Here is a 19,835-nt window from a genome sequence, read left to right on the forward strand (position 1 = left end):
CTGCTATACTCATCTGCTGCCACTGGGGAGTAACTAGTGTGCGTTGTGTGTGTTATATGATGACACTACTGATAGGGAGGGGCTGGGCAGCAGGGACTTCCCCCGGCAGCACAGTGCTATACAACAGCCTGATTTCCCCGAAATGATGTAGCAAGTCAGAGATGGCAGAAGCCAATAGGGGCGCTCTGCCTCTCTCAGGGCGGGCTTACTCAGCATATACCTGGGAATCCCACAAGTTACCCATGCACACTGTCACCCAGCTTGTAGGAGAACTTGTTTCTACTAAATAACAAATCTTCAAAGCTAAGTAGGGAATCAGCAGGATTACATCCCGTGTATACAGCAGCAGCAGCAGCAGCACATCTACAGGAGGACTACACAGCCCAGCAGGTACAGTCCCAATTCTCTCACACATAACTATTACAGCTGATATACATACAGTTACAGCATTAATGCATAATGCATTCATAAAACTAGACCTGCTGCAGCTAACGCAGGCGGCACATGGAGGGGAAATAACAGTTCTGAAACATTTTATTGTTTGCATCAAATAAGTTTGTTTTACCTGCAGGACGTGTGTGATAGTACAGATGTGCTATAGCTGCACCCCTGGGAAGTGTATGTATGTAATAAGTGGTGCTAATAGTGTAGCAGAAATTGCATTGTGTGTGATAGTACAGATGTGCTATAGCTGCACCCTTGGGAAGTGTATGTATGTAATAAGTGGTGCTAATAGTGTAGCAGAAATTGCATTGGGTGTGATAGTACAGATGTGCTATAGCTGCACCCTGGGGAAGTGTATGTATGTAATAAGTGGTGCAGAAATTGCATTGTGTGTGATAGTACAGATGTGCTATAGCTGCACCCTGGGGAAGTGTAAGTATGTAATAAGTGGTGCAGAAATTGCATTGTGTGTGATAGTACAGATGTGCTATAGCTGCACCCTTGGGAAGTGTATGTATGTAATAAGTGGTGCTAATAGTGTAATAGTGTAGCAGAAATTGCATTGTGTGTTATACAAAGCTGCACAGGGAAGTACAGTTGAGAAAAAACAAAGACTTAGGAGAGAGCAGCCGCTGCAGTATATACGGGCAGCAGCTACAGGGAGTTATTGCAGCTCAGCCAGGGGTGTATGTAGCTGCTGGGCAGGGGCAATAAGTGAGATGGTGGGTGTGATCACTGGGGTCTATTATTATAATATGATGTGTGATTCTGATCGGGCATTGGGCAGTTATTGCAGGTTAGCAATGAGTGGGACACATGATTGGTACTGGATAGGTCATGCATGCCATGCACGGTATCATTGTGGAAATGCTTTGCTCTGCTATAGAATTATATGGATGGCTTCTCTGGGACAGCAATAACACGTCTCATCAGCCTGTGTGTAAAAGAGGGAAGAGCTGCAGCTACTGTCATGATGCTTTGTAAAGTTTACATTATTATCGTTATGCACAATGGCATGGTTGGTTACTTATAAAAATGCTCATGACAGGGTTGTTACATATGAATGCACATGGCAGGGCTGGCTGGCTACTCAAGATAATGCACATGGTAGGGTTGGTTGCTTATGATAATGCTCATGGCAGGGCTGCTGGAGACTTATGATATTCATCATGCACATGACAGGGCTGCTGGTTACTTATGATATTCATAATGCATATGGCAGGGCTGGTAACTTATATTGATAATGCACATTACAGGCCTGATTATTTATAAAAAATGCTCATTACAGGGTTGTTACTTATGAATGCACATGGCAGGGCTGACTACATAAGTTAATGCACATGGTAGGGTTGGTTGCTTATGATTATGCTCATGGCAGGGCTGGTTACTTATGATATTGATCATGCTCATGGCAGGGCTGGTTACTTATGATATTGATCATGCTCATGGCAGGGCTGGTTACTTATGATATTGATCATGCTCATGGCAGGGCTGATTACTTATGATATTGATCATGCTCATGGCAGGGCTGGTTACTTATGATATTGATCATGCTCATGGCAGGGCTGGTTACTTATGATATTGATCATGCACATGGCAGCGCTGGTTACTTATTATATTGATAATGCACATGGCAGGGCTGGTTACCTATGATATTGATAATGCACATGGCATGGCTGATTACTTATAAAAAATGCTCATTACAGGGTTGTTATTTATGAAAATGCATATAGCAGAGCTTTTTCTATGACAAATGCATGTGTCAGCACTTATAGTGGGACTGGTTGCTATAAACATTGACATTGCTCTAGTTCCATACAAAACACGTGACAGAGCTGGCAGATACCATAGCTAGTTGTATTTTGTTTTTTCTAAATAGAAAAATGCAAAAAAAAAAAAAGTCTGGTTGTGTAGACCATTGTATATATTGTGTAGACAATTGCATATAGCAGGTCTGTTTACGCTTCTGGCTTGCTAAATAAAATGTAATAGGACTGACATGAAATGGAAAAAAATGAAAATAAAATTTGGTTGCATATCAGATGCATGCAATGGGGCAGAGGTTCTCAAACTCGGTCCTCAGGACCCCTCACAGTTCACATTTTCCAGGTCACCCAGCAGGTGCACAGGTGTAGTCATTACTCAGCAACACAGTTTAAAAGTTCCCCTTGTGGAGCTAATTATTTCACTTGTGATTCTGTGAGGAGACCTGCAAAACATGCACTGTTTGGGGTCCTGAGGACCGAGTTTGAGAACCTGTGCAATAGGGGATACTTATGAAGACGGGTAAAGCACATCGTTTCCAGGTTTTATCATAACTTGTGCTTCACTATATTTATTGAAATATTGAAGTGAGCCCTTGTTTTAAAGTAAGGATTAATTTAACTTTATTAGTAGAATAAATCTAGGCTTCATTGAATTAGTCTAAGATCTGATTGTATGGTTAGACCTCATGAATGCATTCTGTAATCTTTAAAGTAAAGGTAGGTGCAGCTTTGAGCATTGTGTGCGATACCTATTAGCTATACAGTGAGCAGTATATAACACATCGCTCTGTATGCAATGGCATCATATTTCACAGCTCTTGTGTACAGTAGCTGTTCTAATAATAGACTAGCAGGCCTTCTTCCTAGAAGGTGCAGAAGCAACAGGCCAATTGTTTGGTTCTTGCAAAGAGATTGCACAAGCTCATAAGAGACAACTCTATAACATTGTCCGGTGTGCTCACATTACATCCACCATATAACTCAAAAGCACAGTATAGTCATGACTGGGAGCAGCGCAACTATTGGGGGTGCTTATACACCTACATAGCTGCCTGCAGTTTTACCCTGTATGCTATTATACCATGTACTCCCCTATTAAGGGGTGAAAACCCATGCTGATGCCCAGTCTTCAAGCTAGTTATGTGGTTCTGGTTAAACAACTTAAAATGTGGAATTGCAGTAACAACACTGCACCATCCTACCTTATCTAGTGACCATACTGCAAAGCAGGCCAATAAACTAAACTCATCAATTGAATCAATCATTTTGAATGTACTTTTATGCAGATAATACAGGTGTCTGTGTGTCTGTAGTGCTAGTAGTGGTGGGGGTGAGTTATGTTCTAAACAAAAAATGATGGGGGATTTTCAACATGATGTTTTTCCCCGATCCACTGACAGATTGACGATCATCGATATCCGCGGATCAACATTTTTGATCGCAGATCATCGGATTGGCATCGGCAGAATGGGGAATCAGGCCGTAGATGTATGGTCCACATAAGCTTTGCAAATTGAAATATCTGTGTGGTAAACCATAATAGTAATAGCAATTACCATTGATAGTAGTGATAAACACTTTTTTTGGTTTGCCTGCTAAGGGTTTGTCATGTCTTTTGCATGTTCAGTGCATAAAAGTCAGATAATATATAACTGAGTTTGTTAATTATTTATTCTCCTATGTTGTGTTTTCACAGCAACATGCCTGTCACACGTTTAAGGATGAGACCCTGGCTTGAGAACCAGATTGAATCCAACACAATTCCTGGTCTTTCATGGGTAAACAAGGTAGTGTATCTGCTCTGGAATTTCTGTGGTGTATTTATAACATTATATAGTCTACACATTGAAGCATTTTTACATGCAGATTCCTTTTCCCTAAAGCTTTACTGTGCTTTTTGTAATTTACTTAAAGATGTGTCCACATACATCTAGCCTCCTCGCCCGCTACACAGCCCTTCTAGTCACGCCATGCCCTTGTGTGCCTTGGCAGCTCAGAGCGTCACTTGTCTCTTTAAAATGCGAAATGCTACGTTACAGTGTCACAGCCGCTGATACTGCCACTTAGCATTTTGCATGCAGATACACCCGCAGTTGCACACAGTATATAGGCATGCCACATATCATTTTAATGAGCATAAGCTGATTGTGGGTCCTAGTCACATTACTTTGCTAATAAGACCCATTTTAAGGGAAAGAGTTGCACAAGAACACGCTCAGCACTACCGAGTCGCACGGTGCTCACGTGTCATGTGTAACGCGACTTGTAATGAATGGAGGATAAATGTATGTGGACACATCTGTATAAAATATAGAAAGTATTTCTGAGAAATGGTATCACCGCATTTAGTGATACATCTCTTATCTGCCTAAACCCCAAATTAATTGTAAAACGTTAAATTCTGCTTTTTGCAGGAGGAAATGATTTTCCAGATCCCGTGGAAGCATGCCGCACGACATGGCTGGAATATTGACAAAGATGCTTGTCTTTTCCGCAGTTGGGCTATTCACACAGGTACATGCCAAAGTGTATGTTTGATTTCAAGAGATAAGAGAGTCAGTTTGTCTACATAGACTTATAAGAGAGGTGACCAAAGGGCATTTTTTCTTAACGACTTTTATGATAGAGTTAAATGATAATCTGAGTAATTAATCTGACTCAATACCAGACTTTGCAATGGATATAGTAGTTTATTACCCAGGACAAAACATACCCATTCAGTTGTCTGTATATGCCATAGCCTGATGTCACTTCATAAACCTGTAAACAGAACAAATAAAATGTGTGAGCACCCGTGAAGTATCACAAAGACAGGTTCATACTAAGGTGACGGGGGAAGGGACTCCCCATAGAAGCTGGTTTTGTGGTTCTAGTGAGATAACATAGCATTCCGAATTGTTTATCTTTATTTGCAGCTCAAACATGTCTTATCTAGTGGTCATCACTATAAAACGAAACACATTTCAGGCAGACTAGGAATAAGAGCGTATTACGTTTTCTGCTGTTAAATTCATTTATTTTTATTTATTTATAATTTTTTTCCAGGAAAGTACAAACTTGGTGAGAAGGAACCAGACCCTAAGACTTGGAAAGCAAATTTCCGCTGTGCCATGAATTCTCTTCCCGATATTAGAGAAGTGAAGGATAGAAGCATATACAAAGGCTCCAGTGCAGTACGAGTGTACCGAATGCTACCAGCTCAAGTAAAGTCAGAGAAAAAAGGTAACATATCTCGCCAAGACCAGATCAGTGTATAGTTTGAACTGTACAATTGCTACTATTTTTACTGCTAAAAAGTAGACAATACCTGTATGTTATAGTAGTTTTATAGTCAGATATGTCATGGATTATAAAGAGGGCTAATAATTGTATTGCGAGATTCTGCACCCTCTAACGCCAAAGAGTAGAGAACAATAGGCACAGAAAAGCTTGTGTTGTGACCAGAGCTTTTCATCTCCTTTACAGAACGCAAGTCCAAGTCCTCAAAAGATTCCAAGAGCAGAACAAAGAATAAGGTACATTCTGTTCAGCATGCACAGGAATGTCAATTGCAACTGAGGTTACCCAAAAATGTATGTGGGCATTGGTACTTGTGGTTAACACATACCTGCTAATGTTTCTATTGCAGGCTGAGGGTTCATTTATCGAAGAGGTGGAGGAAGCTGTGAAACATTGTCAGCAACCAGATGACCACAGCGACTACACAGCAAGGTTGTTCCCAACACAGGAAATTGACATTGCTAGCACAGAAATCATAGGTGAGTCTCTATATTATGTTGCAATAATAAATTTATTTTGACTTCTGCCATACATGTATTAACTAGGCTAACACAGATAAGAGTCACACATCAGTTAGATATACCATAGACATCTATTAATACAATATAATTTATATATTCCTCGCAATGTGCATTATAAGGTATTACTTTCCGGCAGTCAGGCTGTCTTACATAAAGATGATAATAACCTTAATATATAATATATAAAATATCCAATATGTTATCAAAAGCTGAGATATTTACATTTGCTATGTAGCGGAGTACAAGCTTTTGTTCCCTGTTATCAGTCGGGTTGATGAGAGGATGTACAACAGACAGGAAGACTGCTGTGTGTAGATCTTCTTTACCAATAAATTCAGTTCTAATAAACTCATGAAAATGTAGACATTTATTTATAAATGGTATTAGAGGTTTCTCATATAAGCTATATTGAATCTTAATTATTCTCTTAACAATATCTGTTTTCTGTATAGGACAACTTTAAATACCGTTGTTCTTACTCAAATAAGATGTATGTGAGATTTATCTATTATCTATTGATCTATCTATCTATCTACTTGACTAAAGACTAAGTATAATGTAATTAATTGTTGCAGGAACAATGAGTGAATGTGAAGTTACCAGCAGTATATCAGACTGGAAAGATACAATGGACATGCCCATGCCTGACAGCACAAGTGATATGTACCCGTTTCAAGTGTCACCAATGCCCTCGGGCTCTGAAGGTAATGCCTACTGCTTTTGATTAGTATTTACCTTGCCATAAGAAAAGCAGTATTACAAAGTTTGTTTGGAATCTTATATGGTCCATACATCTACTGCCAGATTCCTCGTTCTGCCGATCCGTGATTTAAAACACAGATCTGGAGACATCCATAATTGACGATCTGTAGGTGGATCAGCATGTTAAACATTTCTCGACTCGCAGATACCGACCATTTTCCGGTCGAAATCCAGGAATCAAGCTTGTCCAACATGTTGGATTAGCCCTATTCCTTAGCATCGGCAGATTTGGGAACTGGGGAAATCCATCGCAGATGTATGGGCCCCATTACAGTTGCTTTGACATTGTAATTTGATATAGGGGGAGGATTGATCAAAGATTGGAGAGAGATAAAGTGGAAAGACATAAGGTATCAACCAATCAGCTACTAACTGTCACTTTACAGGCTGTGTTTGAAAAATGACAGAAGCTGATTGGTTGGTACTTTATCTTTCTCCACTTTATCTCTCTCCAAGCTTTGATTAATCTCCCCGTGAGCCTTGTTGTCCCACCTTGGCTTAAATAGCAATGGTGCTTATCATATTATATATGTGAATAAGCTTAACTGTAAAATCAGTTAAATACTGTAATGTAATTTCACCTTTGTTGGGAAAAATGCAGCAATTGCAAACTCTGTCCTCGAGGCACCCAAACAGGTTTTAAGGAGATCCATGGTTGTGCATAGATGGTATAATCAAGCTGACTAGAGGTACTAATTAAGTCACCTGTGCTTACGTATGGATATCCTGAAACCTGAACTGTTAAGGTGCCTTGAGACAGGAGTTTGGGAACCACTGCATTATGCTAAAAAGCAACAATTTACCAATGTTATGGTGTACTAATGTAATTAATGTTTCTGTTACAGAGGATGAGGAAGTGTTATCCATGCATGACGATGATCTTTTTAAGGTAAGAGACCATTCTGATATTATCTATTTATATAGCACCATCAAATTATACTGCACTGCACAGAGAGAATATGTTGTCATTCTCACTATGCCTGGCCCACTTTGGAGTTTTTAGTACTAATTCTCTAAAACACATACACTCACTAGGGTCTATTTTAGGAAGCGATATATATGAACCTACCAATGTGTCTTTGGAATATGAGAGGAATCCAGAACACCCTGAAGAAACCCATGTAAACATGGAGAGAACATACAAACTCCACACATATAGGACTCTGTTTGGAAATCCAAACTCATAACCCGAGTGCCACTGTGCTGCCCAACATTAGCCTTTGTCTTGTAATGAAGTCAATGCATTCTATATATGTTTATTTTATATGCCTCATGGGCACAATGTCTGATGTAACTTGTTTTCTCACAGATGTTAGAACCAATTACAGAATGGCAACAGATAAATGTAGATGGCAAAGGATATTACACCAATGAGTCTGCAGCACCAAGTTCTTTTATACACGATCTTAGCTCCATGCTCGAAGACATGAGTAGGGTGTCAGGTAATTATTTAAATATATTATTTCACTTTAATTTAATAGATTTTAAGTTCAAGAATTAATCTGTTTTGTATTCATAGAATTTGTCCAAATCCCATTTTGGCTACATTATTTGGATCAAATTCTGATTGCATAATGTGCCTATGCCGAAGATACTACTTTCTCTCCAATTTCAAACTTCAGTTGAATTTTTATGGGCTGTATTATGGGCTGTATTATGGGCTATATTATGGGCTGTATTATGGGCTGTATTATGGGCTATATTATGGGCTGTATTATGGGCTGTATTATGGGCTGTATTATGGGCTGTTTCACAATTTGCAGCAAAATAAGAAAAATGCGTTTATTTATTTGCACCTTGCCAAAACCATGTTGCACTGCAGGTGGAGCAGATTTAAACTATACAGAGAGATTTAGAGGTGCGTGTCCTAGATCAACTCTAAATTGCAGTGTAAATATAAAAGTGTCCAGCATTTGTGGGCTACATTAAAAAACTACTCAGAGTGTACATTTTTTATGTTTTTACACCCTTTGCATTGCAACATGGTTTGTATGAAGTTGCTCCATTTTTTTTATTTTTGCTCTGCTCCCTACTCAGGAACAGCCCCTGAGTGTGTAGTGCCTAAAGGCCCCCACACACGGAACAATATAGCGGCCGATTCAACGGATTAGAACAATATCGCCACTATATCGGCTACACCTGCGCCGAGCCCGCTGCATCTGACATCGCTCCATACACACATCGTCCAGTGTGTACGGGGCTTTATAATGTGACTTTTCACAAGGAATTTGATTAGTGAATTGTGATACAAGGCTTTAGTTGGAAGGATCTTTTTATTCCTTGCTATTGCTGAATAAGTATAAAGCCTTTCTCTTTTTCTGTGATTCCAGGTGAGATTGAAGTCAGAGTCACTACAGACATGAGACCTGCGATTGAGTCCAGTTGGCAGGAAATGCAAACTATATCCTGTACATTGTGAGCTTTACCTGGTGTCATCAGACTGTTGCTTGTATGAGGGGCTCTTCCTATTAAGGTGTTTTGTGCCTTTCACTTAAAATGGGTCATGTGACAAGAATGGGCGGGGCCTGTTTCTTCAGTGTAAATGGAGATATTCAGAGGAGAGAAACAGATGATCCTCCTTTGACAAAACACACTTAGAAACTGGCCATATGCAAACCTGGACCTGCAGGTGAGGCTGGATGGACCCAAATCAGTATTGTGATAAGAAGCACTTGTCAGAAGAGAATAAAGAGCACTTTTTCTGGACATATGAAGTGGAAATACGCAGCAGAATAATATTTCACCACATTATGCCTGACTGTGTGTCAAGAACTTCTAGTACTGGGACATTTATTTCAGTTGTGGGCTAAAGTGGACATGTGTTGCTTAACCAGAGTCTCTACATTAATAATCCATTACCGCAATGTGTATTCTGACCTTCCTGGCCATTGTGGACATTCTCATCCCATATTTTCTTGAGCTTGTTCCACCATCTGTAGATACTATAGATGGTAAAAGCATTCAAAGCTGTGCAGTTTTATTCAGTTAGCAAACAGGCACAACAGCCACAGTACCACGCCATAACCGGCCATACTGAGGATAAATGTATGCGGTGAGGGAATGATGAAAAGCCTGTATTCATGCACATTTTGGGTGTTCAATTTTTTGTAATGAAAATCTTGATTCAGTGAAGTGTAAACAATAATAAATACTTGTGCAAGTGTCCACATAAAAACTGCACTTTGTTTTGACTTGGCTCTTAAAATGCCTTCTAAGTGAAAGTTATCCTGTAATATACGGGTCAATCAGTGGCTGCCATTGTTATTATGTTTAATGCATAGAAACTGAAATTTCTCATTAATGTGTTTGCACCATGTAACGCAAGCTGAATACCGTAAAGAATATTCCCTGCATTATCAAATTAAACATTTTTAGTTTGCATAGTTTTAAAAAAAAACCTATATATAAAGACAGTTCACCTTTTCACAGGAGTTCCTTTAGTTCTAGACTTTAGGTTTCATATTTTACATTATATTTAAGTGAGGCTAATATTCTCGTTTATAGGAATGGCTGAGCTCATCCGAGAACATATATGTAACTTGCACTGTTATGCTGGGTACACACTGGAGCGATGTCGGGCCGATATGCCGTTTCGTAACGACATATCGCCTACATCGCTCAGTGTGTACACATGATTGCGCGCTCCCGCAGTTGCTAGCGATGGTTGCCAGGTTTGATGTGCTGCACATCAAACCTAGCAATATCGCTAGTGACCAGTGCATTGATAATGAATGACTGATCGGTGATCGTTCCGTCGTTCATTAAAGTCGTCCAGTGTGGACACACAATCACTGTTCACGGACATTTGTTCTGATGTCGGAACAAATGCCCTTTGCTCCAGTGTGTACCCAGCGTTAATAGTTAGATATATTTGAGAATCAGGCATGTAGCAGGGTTTGTATCATTAAAAGATGGAGAGTAAGCATCCTTGTTGGTAATGAACCATCCATAATGGCCAAAATTCACACACAGAACCTCTATAAGATTATATACAAGTTACAAATATATTCAATAAATCTGTAATTATTAATATCAGTTATTAAGCCTAATTGTAGTGTTACATGAAAATTCTAATGTAATTTTGCTAAAAATATGCTATATACACTTAGATATTTTTATTCTCCAATGTTAACAAGGGCGTATTCACAAATATATAATGTAGGACCACACCCATATTTAAGATTATATTTCCTAATTTCCTAATGAAATCTATTATGTTCCAAATATAACATTGCTGTTTAAAATTTAACTGCAAAAAAAAATATTTGTTACGTCAGAGTTCTGCCCACTCCAACACTTTAATTTTATACTTCAATTCCAACAGAGTCTAGACCCCTAATTTAGGAAAGTATTTGTGTCTGTTTATATCTTATATCGATTTTCATTGAAAGGAAATGGATTTTATTACGTAAATAGCTAAAAATTTTAAAAGAATGCAGTTGTTTATTGCCACAAAACATTCCCATATTGGGTTTCAGAGCAATATATAACTCCACTACTAAAATAACAATGGTTGTCAGCTGTGTTTTTATGATGACAATAAGAGAACTTTAATTCCAGAATTGCACAACCTGTGGAACAGATCCCCAAGTGCAGCCACAGAACCTACTTTTTGAGTCCCCTGGTTGTTATGTAATAATTTATACTGGGAACTTCTCATGTTATAGAACAATGACACACTGGAACTTAGGGATTCCGACTAAAATAGAAGTTGAGCACCACCACTGAGCTAACAATATACTGTTGTTCATATGTACATATTTTAATATATCTTGCTGTCTAGGAACTACACATGTCTATATTTGTAAATACTATTTTTTTTATGAAAACTGTTGTGTTGAAATAAAATGTTTCTATACAGTTAAATAGTTTGGGTTTTTGTATGTTTGGAAAATACAATATTTTTATTTAGGTATTGTGCAGGCTACACATGCTTTGGTATTGATTGGTTTATATCAAGCAGTTGTAGGATAAGCACAGATGATCACTCTCAGCCTGTGTGGTAAACTTGGTACACATTAGATGATATGTTGTCTGATCCAGATCAAGCCGACACGTTGTCGTTATCGGCCATTGTGTATGCACTACTAATGGCCAAGTGCGCTCCTGTTTGGTCGTCAAACGCATCATCAGGTTGGCCCTACATTCAGCTCAATCTGACAATCCGGCTGATGACCCCATGCAGCGGAATGCAGCTGGGATGTGACATGTCAGGCACTGGATCGTGTAATGTGTACCGGCCACTCGATATGTCGGCCCGTCGGCGGTGCGGTCATCCGTTGCATCGTAACGTAGCAATAACAAACCCATCCATTCTATAAAGTACCAAGCTGAACAGCCGCACCTTGGCCAATTTGTGTGACCAAATTAGACACAAAGGGCCTGATTCAGCATGGATTCCGCATATACGCACGCAACGCAGTTGCTAATATCAGCAGTGATATGTAAATGTTCGCATTCGCATTGTGATCGCAGCCTGACATAAGGACGCCCACTTCCCCTTACTCACATCTGTATACTTGGGCAACATTAGAAAACAATCGGTAACATTAGACCCATACACACAGCTAAGGCAGGACAGACCTCACTCAGGAATTGTTTACTTCTGCGCATGCTATGAGACCTCAGGCTGCGTCTGGTATCGCAGTGGCTAATTTATGCACGTCCATGCAACGCCATTGAATAACACTGCGTTTGCCCGACCTACCCCCCGTCACCACCCAACGAATGGCACTTCCTGTCAATCACTCTGCCATGGGTCTGCGTAATCTCTGTGATCAAAGATTAGAAGGCTGCATAGACTTTGGCTGGAGTGCCCTATCTCATAAGTGCCAGATTTAAAAATGCCAATTACATTTTAAATCGATTATTGGCGTTATATCAGCGTTAAACAGAAGTGAAACAGAAGGAAACCCACCAAACTACAATCAAACAACAACCCAAACATTGCTTGGACAAAGTGGAACAAACTATTGTGAGTTCAGTCTCCATGCTACTAGATCCTGTGGACTACATAACCAGGACATTCATCACTGAACTCCCCGTCTGGTGGCTACATAAACCCGGTGCCTCCCTTGCTACTATTTCTGCAGGCTCTGTGCTTTACATCTAATCCTAATGCATACGTATCTGTGTTAATGTCACTTTACCTCTATAATAATGTACTTTTACCTTAGCTCTTTTTCTAAGTCTTAAATCATCTAGCTCCTACCACTGTCTATTTTATTATTTAATTTCTGCTCCCACCAAATCTCCACTTTTATTATACTCAATACTAAACTTTTGTTTTACTGACACATTTCTCCCACACTGTACTCTTACTTGCATTTCTGAAAATCTGCACTCTTACATTCTGTCTTCATTCCTACTTTAAACTTATTCTTCCCCTATTTAAATCAGCCTTATCATTACCATGTTTTCTTCAACTCCCACCTTCACTCAGTGTCTACCTAATCTTTTCTTCTGCCCCTTGCTTCCACCTTTATCCTTTCCCCCTTGTCTCCTCCACTTCCTCGTCCCCTTATCTCCTCTCCTCTGTTTACCTTCCCCCCCATCTTCTCCCATTACTCCACTTTCATTCTCTATACTCCACCAGGATCCTACTACCTCACTGCTAATCCCTCCTCCCACCCCCCTCTCCATGAAACTTCACCCCACATCCATCCACATATCATTAAGCTCCGTTCCTGCCCACCTTCTACTGGCTCCCCTTCTAGCACTGGAGACTGCACCATCGCTACACTTTATTCAGCTCAGTCCCCCAAATCAATCTCACCTCCACGCTACAGCAACCATGATAATCTCATTCAAATCTCTACAACAAACTTTTGTCTCTCTATCCTGTGCCCTCTGGAATGCCAGGTCAGTCTGTAATAAACTAGTCTCAACTTATGACCTTTTCATCTCTAACTCCCTGAATCTCCTAGCCATTACTGAAACCTGGATTTTACCCTCTGACAACACTTCTCCTGCAGCTCTCTCCTCTGGGGGCCTCACCTTTTCCCACACCCCACGACCTGGGGGTCACCATGGTGGTGGTGTTGGGGTCCTTCTATCCCCTGGTTACTCATACCAACCCATTCCCTCTGAACCATCCCTTACATTCTCTACATTTGAAGTCCATGCTTTACGCCTCTTCCTCCCAGTACACCTCCGAGTAGCTGACATTTACCGTCCCCCTGGCCCTCCCTCCAAGTTCCTTGACAACTTTGCTTCCTGGCTCCCTCACTTTCTCTCCTCACACCTACCCTCCATTATCCTATGTTACTTCAATATTACAATTGATATCCCCACAGAATCCTCTGCCTCCAAACTCCTCACCCTCACATCTTCACTTGGTCTTTCCCAATGGACCTCCTCACCCTCCCATGTGAGTGGCCATTTGCTTGATCTGGTCTTCACTCACCGATGTGATATTTCTGATCACTCCAATTCTCCTTTCCCACTTTCTGACCATCACCTTCTCTCTTTTAACCTGTCCCTCTTTCCTTCCCCTCCTCTACCTCCAAAAGCCACCATCACTAAGCGTAACATTGACGCTATCGACACAGTTTCCTTTTCTTCCCTGCTTGACTCACGTCTCTCCCCTATCCTCTCTCTCTCCTGCCATGACCAAGCCACTTCCCTATACAATGCCTCCCTTACTTCTGCTCTGGGCTCTGTTGCTCCGGTGATCACTACTCACACTCGCAGATCTACTCCTCAACCCTGGCATTCCAAATGCACCAGATAGCTGCAAAAGTGTTCATGAACCGCCGAGTGACAGTGGAGAAGATCACGCTCTAAGGCAGATTTTCTCCATTTCAAATTTATGCTCTCATCCTATAGTGCTGCTCTATCCCTCTCTAAACAGTCATATTTCAAGATCCTCATCTCCTCTCAGTCCTCTAATCCCCAGCGTCTCTTCACCACTTTTAATTCCCTCCTTCGCCCACCCCCTCCTTGTCTTCCCTCCTTGCTCTCTGGCCTTGACTTTGCTACCTACTTAACATCTAAAATTGATTCCATACATCAGGACATCATATTCAACCAGTTCCCCAGCTCTCCATCTCCTCCTTTCCCAGATAACCCCTCCCCATCAACTTTACCAACTCTAACATCCTTCTCCCCTGTATCTGGAGAGGAAGTCATGACCCTCATCCGGTCCCCCCCCCCTTCCACCTCCCCCCTTGATCCTATTCCCTCCCGCCTCCTCCGCTTCCTCTCTCCTGCCTGCTCCCATCTTGCCCAGCTCATTAACCTCTCCCTCTCATCAGGCACTGTTCCTTCTGCATTCAAGCATGCCCTTGTCTCCCCCATTCTTAAAAAATCTACCCTTGATCCTAACCTTCTTTCTAACTACCGACCCATCTCTCTCCTCCCTTTTGCCTCCAAACTCCTTGAACGGATTGTCTACAAACGCCTTACAGCTTTTCTTTCCTCCCACTCCCTGCTTGACCCTTTTCAGTCTGACTTCTGTTCTCTCCACTCCACTGAAACTGCCCTCACGAAAGTCAGCAATGACCTCCTTGCTGCCAAATCAAATGGCCACTACTCTCTTCTCATTCTCCTTGATCTCTGTGCTGCTTTTGACACTGTAGATCACCCTCTTCTGCTGAATATTCTTCACTCCCTTGGTCTACGTGACACTGCCCTCTCCTGGCTGTTATCCTACCTCTCTGACCGATCATTCTCCATTTCCTCTCATGACTCCTCTCCCCCCCCCCCCACAGCCTCTTACAGTAGGTGTTCCCCAAGGTTCTGTTCTTGGACCTCTCCTATTGTCCCTCTATACTTCCTCTCTAGGTGAACTCATCAGCTCTTTTGACCTCCATTATCATCTCTATGCTGATGATACTAAAATCTACCTTTCCTCCCCTGATCTCTCCCCCTCTCTTCTGAGTTATATCTCCAACTGTCTCTCTGCTATCTCTTCCTGGATGTCCCAGCGATTTCTTAAACTTAATATGGCTAAGACAGAGCTGATCGTCTTCCCACCCTCCCACATAAGCTCACCTCCCACTATTTCTTTATCAATTGATGGAATAACTATCTCATCTAGTCCCAAGGTGCGCTGTCTTGGAGCTATCCTGGACTCATCCCTCTCCTTCAAACCACATATCCAGAACCTCTCACAGTCCTGTCGTTTCCATCGCAAATATATTTCTAAGATCAGACCCTATCTCACCCAGGATGCTACTAAAACCCTTATACACTCACTGGTCATCTCCAGATTGGACTACTGTAACCTCCTCCTATCTGGCCTCCCAAAATCCCATCTCTTTCCTCTCCAGTCTGTCCTCAATGCTGCTGCATGGCTTATCTTCCTCTCCAAACACTCTACATCTGCCTCCCCTCTCCTACAAGCCTTCCACTGGCTCCCCTTCCTTTTTAGAACCCAATTTAAGGTTCTCACGCTCACTTACAAAGCCCTCACCCAACCTACCTCCATATACATCTCTGATCTCATCTCCCTTCACTCTCCTCTCTCTTCATTCAACTAATGCACGCCGCCTTTCATAGCAGCTGATTACTTCCTCCTACTCCCGCCTCCAAGATTTTGCCCGCACTGCTTCCCACCTCTGGAACTCTCTCCCAATCCCCATCAGACTCTCCACCTCTTTGCAATCCTTCAAACGGGCTCTCAACACCCACTACTTCATTAAAGCCTTCCAGCTATCATTCTAACTCCCTGCTACATGCTCCTTCCTCCCCATCTACCCATCTGTGTCACCCCTGTTTGTCTTCCCCTCCCTTTTAGAATGTAAGCTCTTACGAGCAGGACCCTCTACCCTCTTGTGCTTCTCCCTACTTTAGTTTCATCTACTTCTTACTCACCACTAGGGCACCTAACACTTGGTTACTTATGTTCTGTTGCTTATCTGGGTGTTATGGTCACTAATGTAGCAATATATATTATCCATGTCCTGGTCCTGTATTGTATTGTTCTGTAAGTCACTTGTCTACAACTTGTTTATGTACTTTGTAAGGCGCTGCGGAACATTTGTGGCGCCATATAAATGGTAATAATAATAATAATCTCCTACGCGTATGGGAAGCAGAGCACAAGCTATTTGTCCCTGTAATCTGCTATTTTCTGGGGGAAAAAAAGACTAGCCTACTGTGTCTTTCAGTGGATATGTTGTGCAAAGGAAATATACTGTGTACAGTAGTCCACCACAATCCCGTCCTTATCAGTGCTTCTCTATTTCTCAAAAACTTCTGCAACTTCATTTTATTATTACTATGAGAAAATATGTGTTTGTTTGGTCAGTGAGAAAAAAGTACTACATCATGAATTGGCTTAGACTGAATTTAGAGTTCTAACTTTGAACTGTGCAGTCTAATTACTACAGAAATAATGTGTGTATTACAGTGTTCTTTGTGTATAAAAGCCTGGGAAAATGAAATACTAGAAATGAATATTGATGAGTGCAGCCATTCAGTCCACTAGAAAATTGTGACATCAGTGACGTGAATAGATCCTAGTGAATTTATTTGCTGAATATTGCTTCAATCCACACAATTGTAACACCTAAAGCATGTAGGTGAAGGATACACTTATGCCATTGTAAAACTGCAGTGCTGCATGTTTATACCACAATCCTTGCCAGTTATTGAAATATACAGATGTGTCCATATGTACCTATCCTCAAACCGTGCCAAATAGCCCTGTTTGGCGAGTTTTGAACATTGCAACTTAGCAGCACCATGCGCCTTTTTCTTAAAATATGTGTCTAATCCTAACTTCTTGGTACACTTAGTACTCTATTATCTACTTAATACTTTATTACGAGGCCTTACTGTGGCATAATGTAAAGGGGTCAGAAATTGCTGGGTCAGCAGGAGGGTCCGGGGAGTCAGAGCAGATCTGTTCTGCACGTGAAAAATGAATTTCCTCTTCAAAAACACAGCGGGGCGGTGCGGTTACACCTTGTCAGCTGAAGCGTAAAGTGGTTACTCAGTACCTCAGTCCATTTGATTTAACCGTCTGTGCTCAACCATGGATATTCTTAAAGCCTGGAACGTTAGGGTGCCTTGAGTACCGAGTTTGGGAACATCTGCTCTATTAGCTACTTAGTACACCATAAGCTACTTTCTACGCTATTAGCAAATGAAGACGCAAATTTCAGGAAAAAGTATATAATCTGGGTGAAAAGGCAAAAGACAGAGGTCCTACAATTTAGTAGGACAGTACAAATGACTCGCGCTCCCCATCATTATGCTGAATCTGCTACTTTATACCAATTCCTTTCAAACAAAAAATACTTAATCCTAAGAACAGTACAATATTGATTCAGAGATGGGTGCTTTTGCAGAGCAGTTGTGTCTTTGGACGCAGCTGGTGTGCAAAAATATGCTAATGTTGGCAGGAGGCGTCTGAAGGCCTCCTGCCAGCATCTCTAATCCAATCCAAGCCTAAGATTACTCAGAATGGCCACCTCCTGTCCGCTTGCGAAGCCAGTAAATCTCTGTTGCAAGATGCAGACAATGGCCTAGACACTCCCAGTGTGATACCTCTGAAAGTGTATTGGCCAGTTCATAGGAGTACATGGTAATGGACATATAGAATGCATTGTCTTTTAATATAATGTCAATTCATATATGTACACAAGTTTACTGTAAAAGCATGCCAGTCATATATAAACATGTATGTGCTGTTTGATAGGTATATATATACAGTGCCTATAGACAAAACATGTCCAGTTGATGTGTATATGGACTATGGACCTCCCCCCCATGGAGAAACAGTGGGACCCGCTGCCCACTCTGGACACAGGGATCCAGTAGGCACGTGGCCAGGAGTGAGACATTGTTGCCACAGCAGAGGGGAAACCTCCCTCTGAACTTATCATGGGGCCAGTGGAGAGAGCAGCGCGTGCGGTTGGCGGAAAGAGGTCCCCCACACGCGACCGCTGATATACTATATAAGGGACCCGCGGAGGCTGCAGGGAGGGAGGGTTCCTGAGGTAAGGTAAGCCAGCCGCGAGGAAAGTGCTGCGCTTACCGGAGAGCGGGACTTACCGGTGCCCCCTGTGTGGACACATTGCAACCGGAAGGTGGCAACCGGGATACAGAAGGCCAGAGAGCTGTGAGGACGCTACCGGCAAGAAGCTGTACAGGAGGGAGCCGCCCAGAGACCTCCCCTGGAGCTGATGACTGACAGCCAGTCTGCAGGAGGGACTGCTGTCTGGATCCTCTAGGGTGCTGAATCTGCTAAGCTGATCCACAGGAGAGGTCTATAAATAAAACCAGCACCAACCAGCATTACTACTTCAGTCATAGGCTGTCAGTTATATAGAACCAATAGCTTTCCCTCAAGGGCCAATCCTCACTGCAATATAACTGTTAGGGCCGGGGGTACTGTATCTTCTGTTGAGGAGACTGAAATCTAAGAGCAGCTACTATAAGAGCCCAGGAAAGCGTTTGCCCCATCACAGACTACTTCAGTGAATATAGTCAAATGCCTTGTTGCTGCGGGAAGGTACTATTACTACATATAACATGAGAAACTGGGTCTCATTCAGACCCGCTCGCGAGCGCTGTACGGTCGCAAGCGGGTCGATGGTGCCCAAGTGCGCATGCGTGAGACCCGAAGCCGTCGCTCGGGGTCTCGCACCAAAGGGGGCGTGCTGTCGATGGTGAGTGATAGCACGCCCCCTTTGGTGGGCGTGCAGTGGGCGTGGCTTCCAGACGGAGGCGTTCCCATGGTAGAGCCAAAATCACTCCAGGGCTTGCGGCAACGAGAACCTACCGCAGGGTCTTGACCATCGAGACCATCATCATGGATGCTCGCATAAGCTGTGGGTGGTAACCCACAGCTATGCGAGCGTCCAAGAGGCCGCTCCAATTTTAGGTAGCGTCCGGCTCTGAATCAGGCCCACGGAGTGCAGGTCCTGTCCATTTACTAAACAGGAAAGGTATATCAAAGCTGCTTTATAGTAATAAAAAATACTACAGAACTCAGTACGTTATATTGATGTCCAAAGTTTCATCAGACACCAGTTTGAGACAAAGATAATTAGCATCAGCTGTAGACTACTAAAGAAATCCTCAAACCTAGGTTTGCAACATACAAGTCCAC

The 19,835-nt window shown here is 42.0% G+C and overlaps 1 protein-coding gene across 1 annotated transcript; it reads left to right on the forward strand.

The window, feature by feature from the left end:
• Positions 1-230: 230 nt before the first annotated feature.
• IRF1 (interferon regulatory factor 1) lies at positions 231-11,638 on the forward strand. Its single transcript, XM_088445996.1, has 10 exons — positions 231-390; positions 3,907-3,997; positions 4,625-4,724; positions 5,256-5,432; positions 5,676-5,725; positions 5,839-5,968; positions 6,586-6,714; positions 7,618-7,661; positions 8,082-8,214; positions 9,103-11,638. The coding sequence occupies exons 2-10, from the start codon at positions 3,911-3,913 to the stop codon at positions 9,189-9,191; spliced, it is 939 nt and encodes a 312-aa protein (XP_088302122.1). The 5' UTR covers positions 231-390; positions 3,907-3,910; the 3' UTR covers positions 9,192-11,638.
• The last annotated feature ends 8,197 nt before the right edge of the window (positions 11,639-19,835 follow it).

The sequence above is a fragment of the Taudactylus pleione genome, unplaced genomic scaffold, assembly GCF_031769625.1.
Source record: "Taudactylus pleione unplaced genomic scaffold, aTauple2 ptg000392l, whole genome shotgun sequence".
NCBI lineage: Eukaryota > Metazoa > Chordata > Amphibia > Anura > Myobatrachidae > Taudactylus > Taudactylus pleione.

Bases quoted from the DNA above. Each gene is read 5' to 3' on its own strand.
- IRF1 (XM_088445996.1), top strand. From the start codon at position 3,911: ATGCCTGTCACACGTTTAAGGATGAGACCCTGGCTTGAGAACCAGATT. The intron at 4,725-5,255 runs GTACATGCCAAA...ATTTTTTTCCAG, and splicing joins CAGTTGGGCTATTCACACAG to GAAAGTACAAACTTGGTGAG. The intron at 5,726-5,838 runs GTACATTCTGTT...TTTCTATTGCAG, and splicing joins AGAGCAGAACAAAGAATAAG to GCTGAGGGTTCATTTATCGA.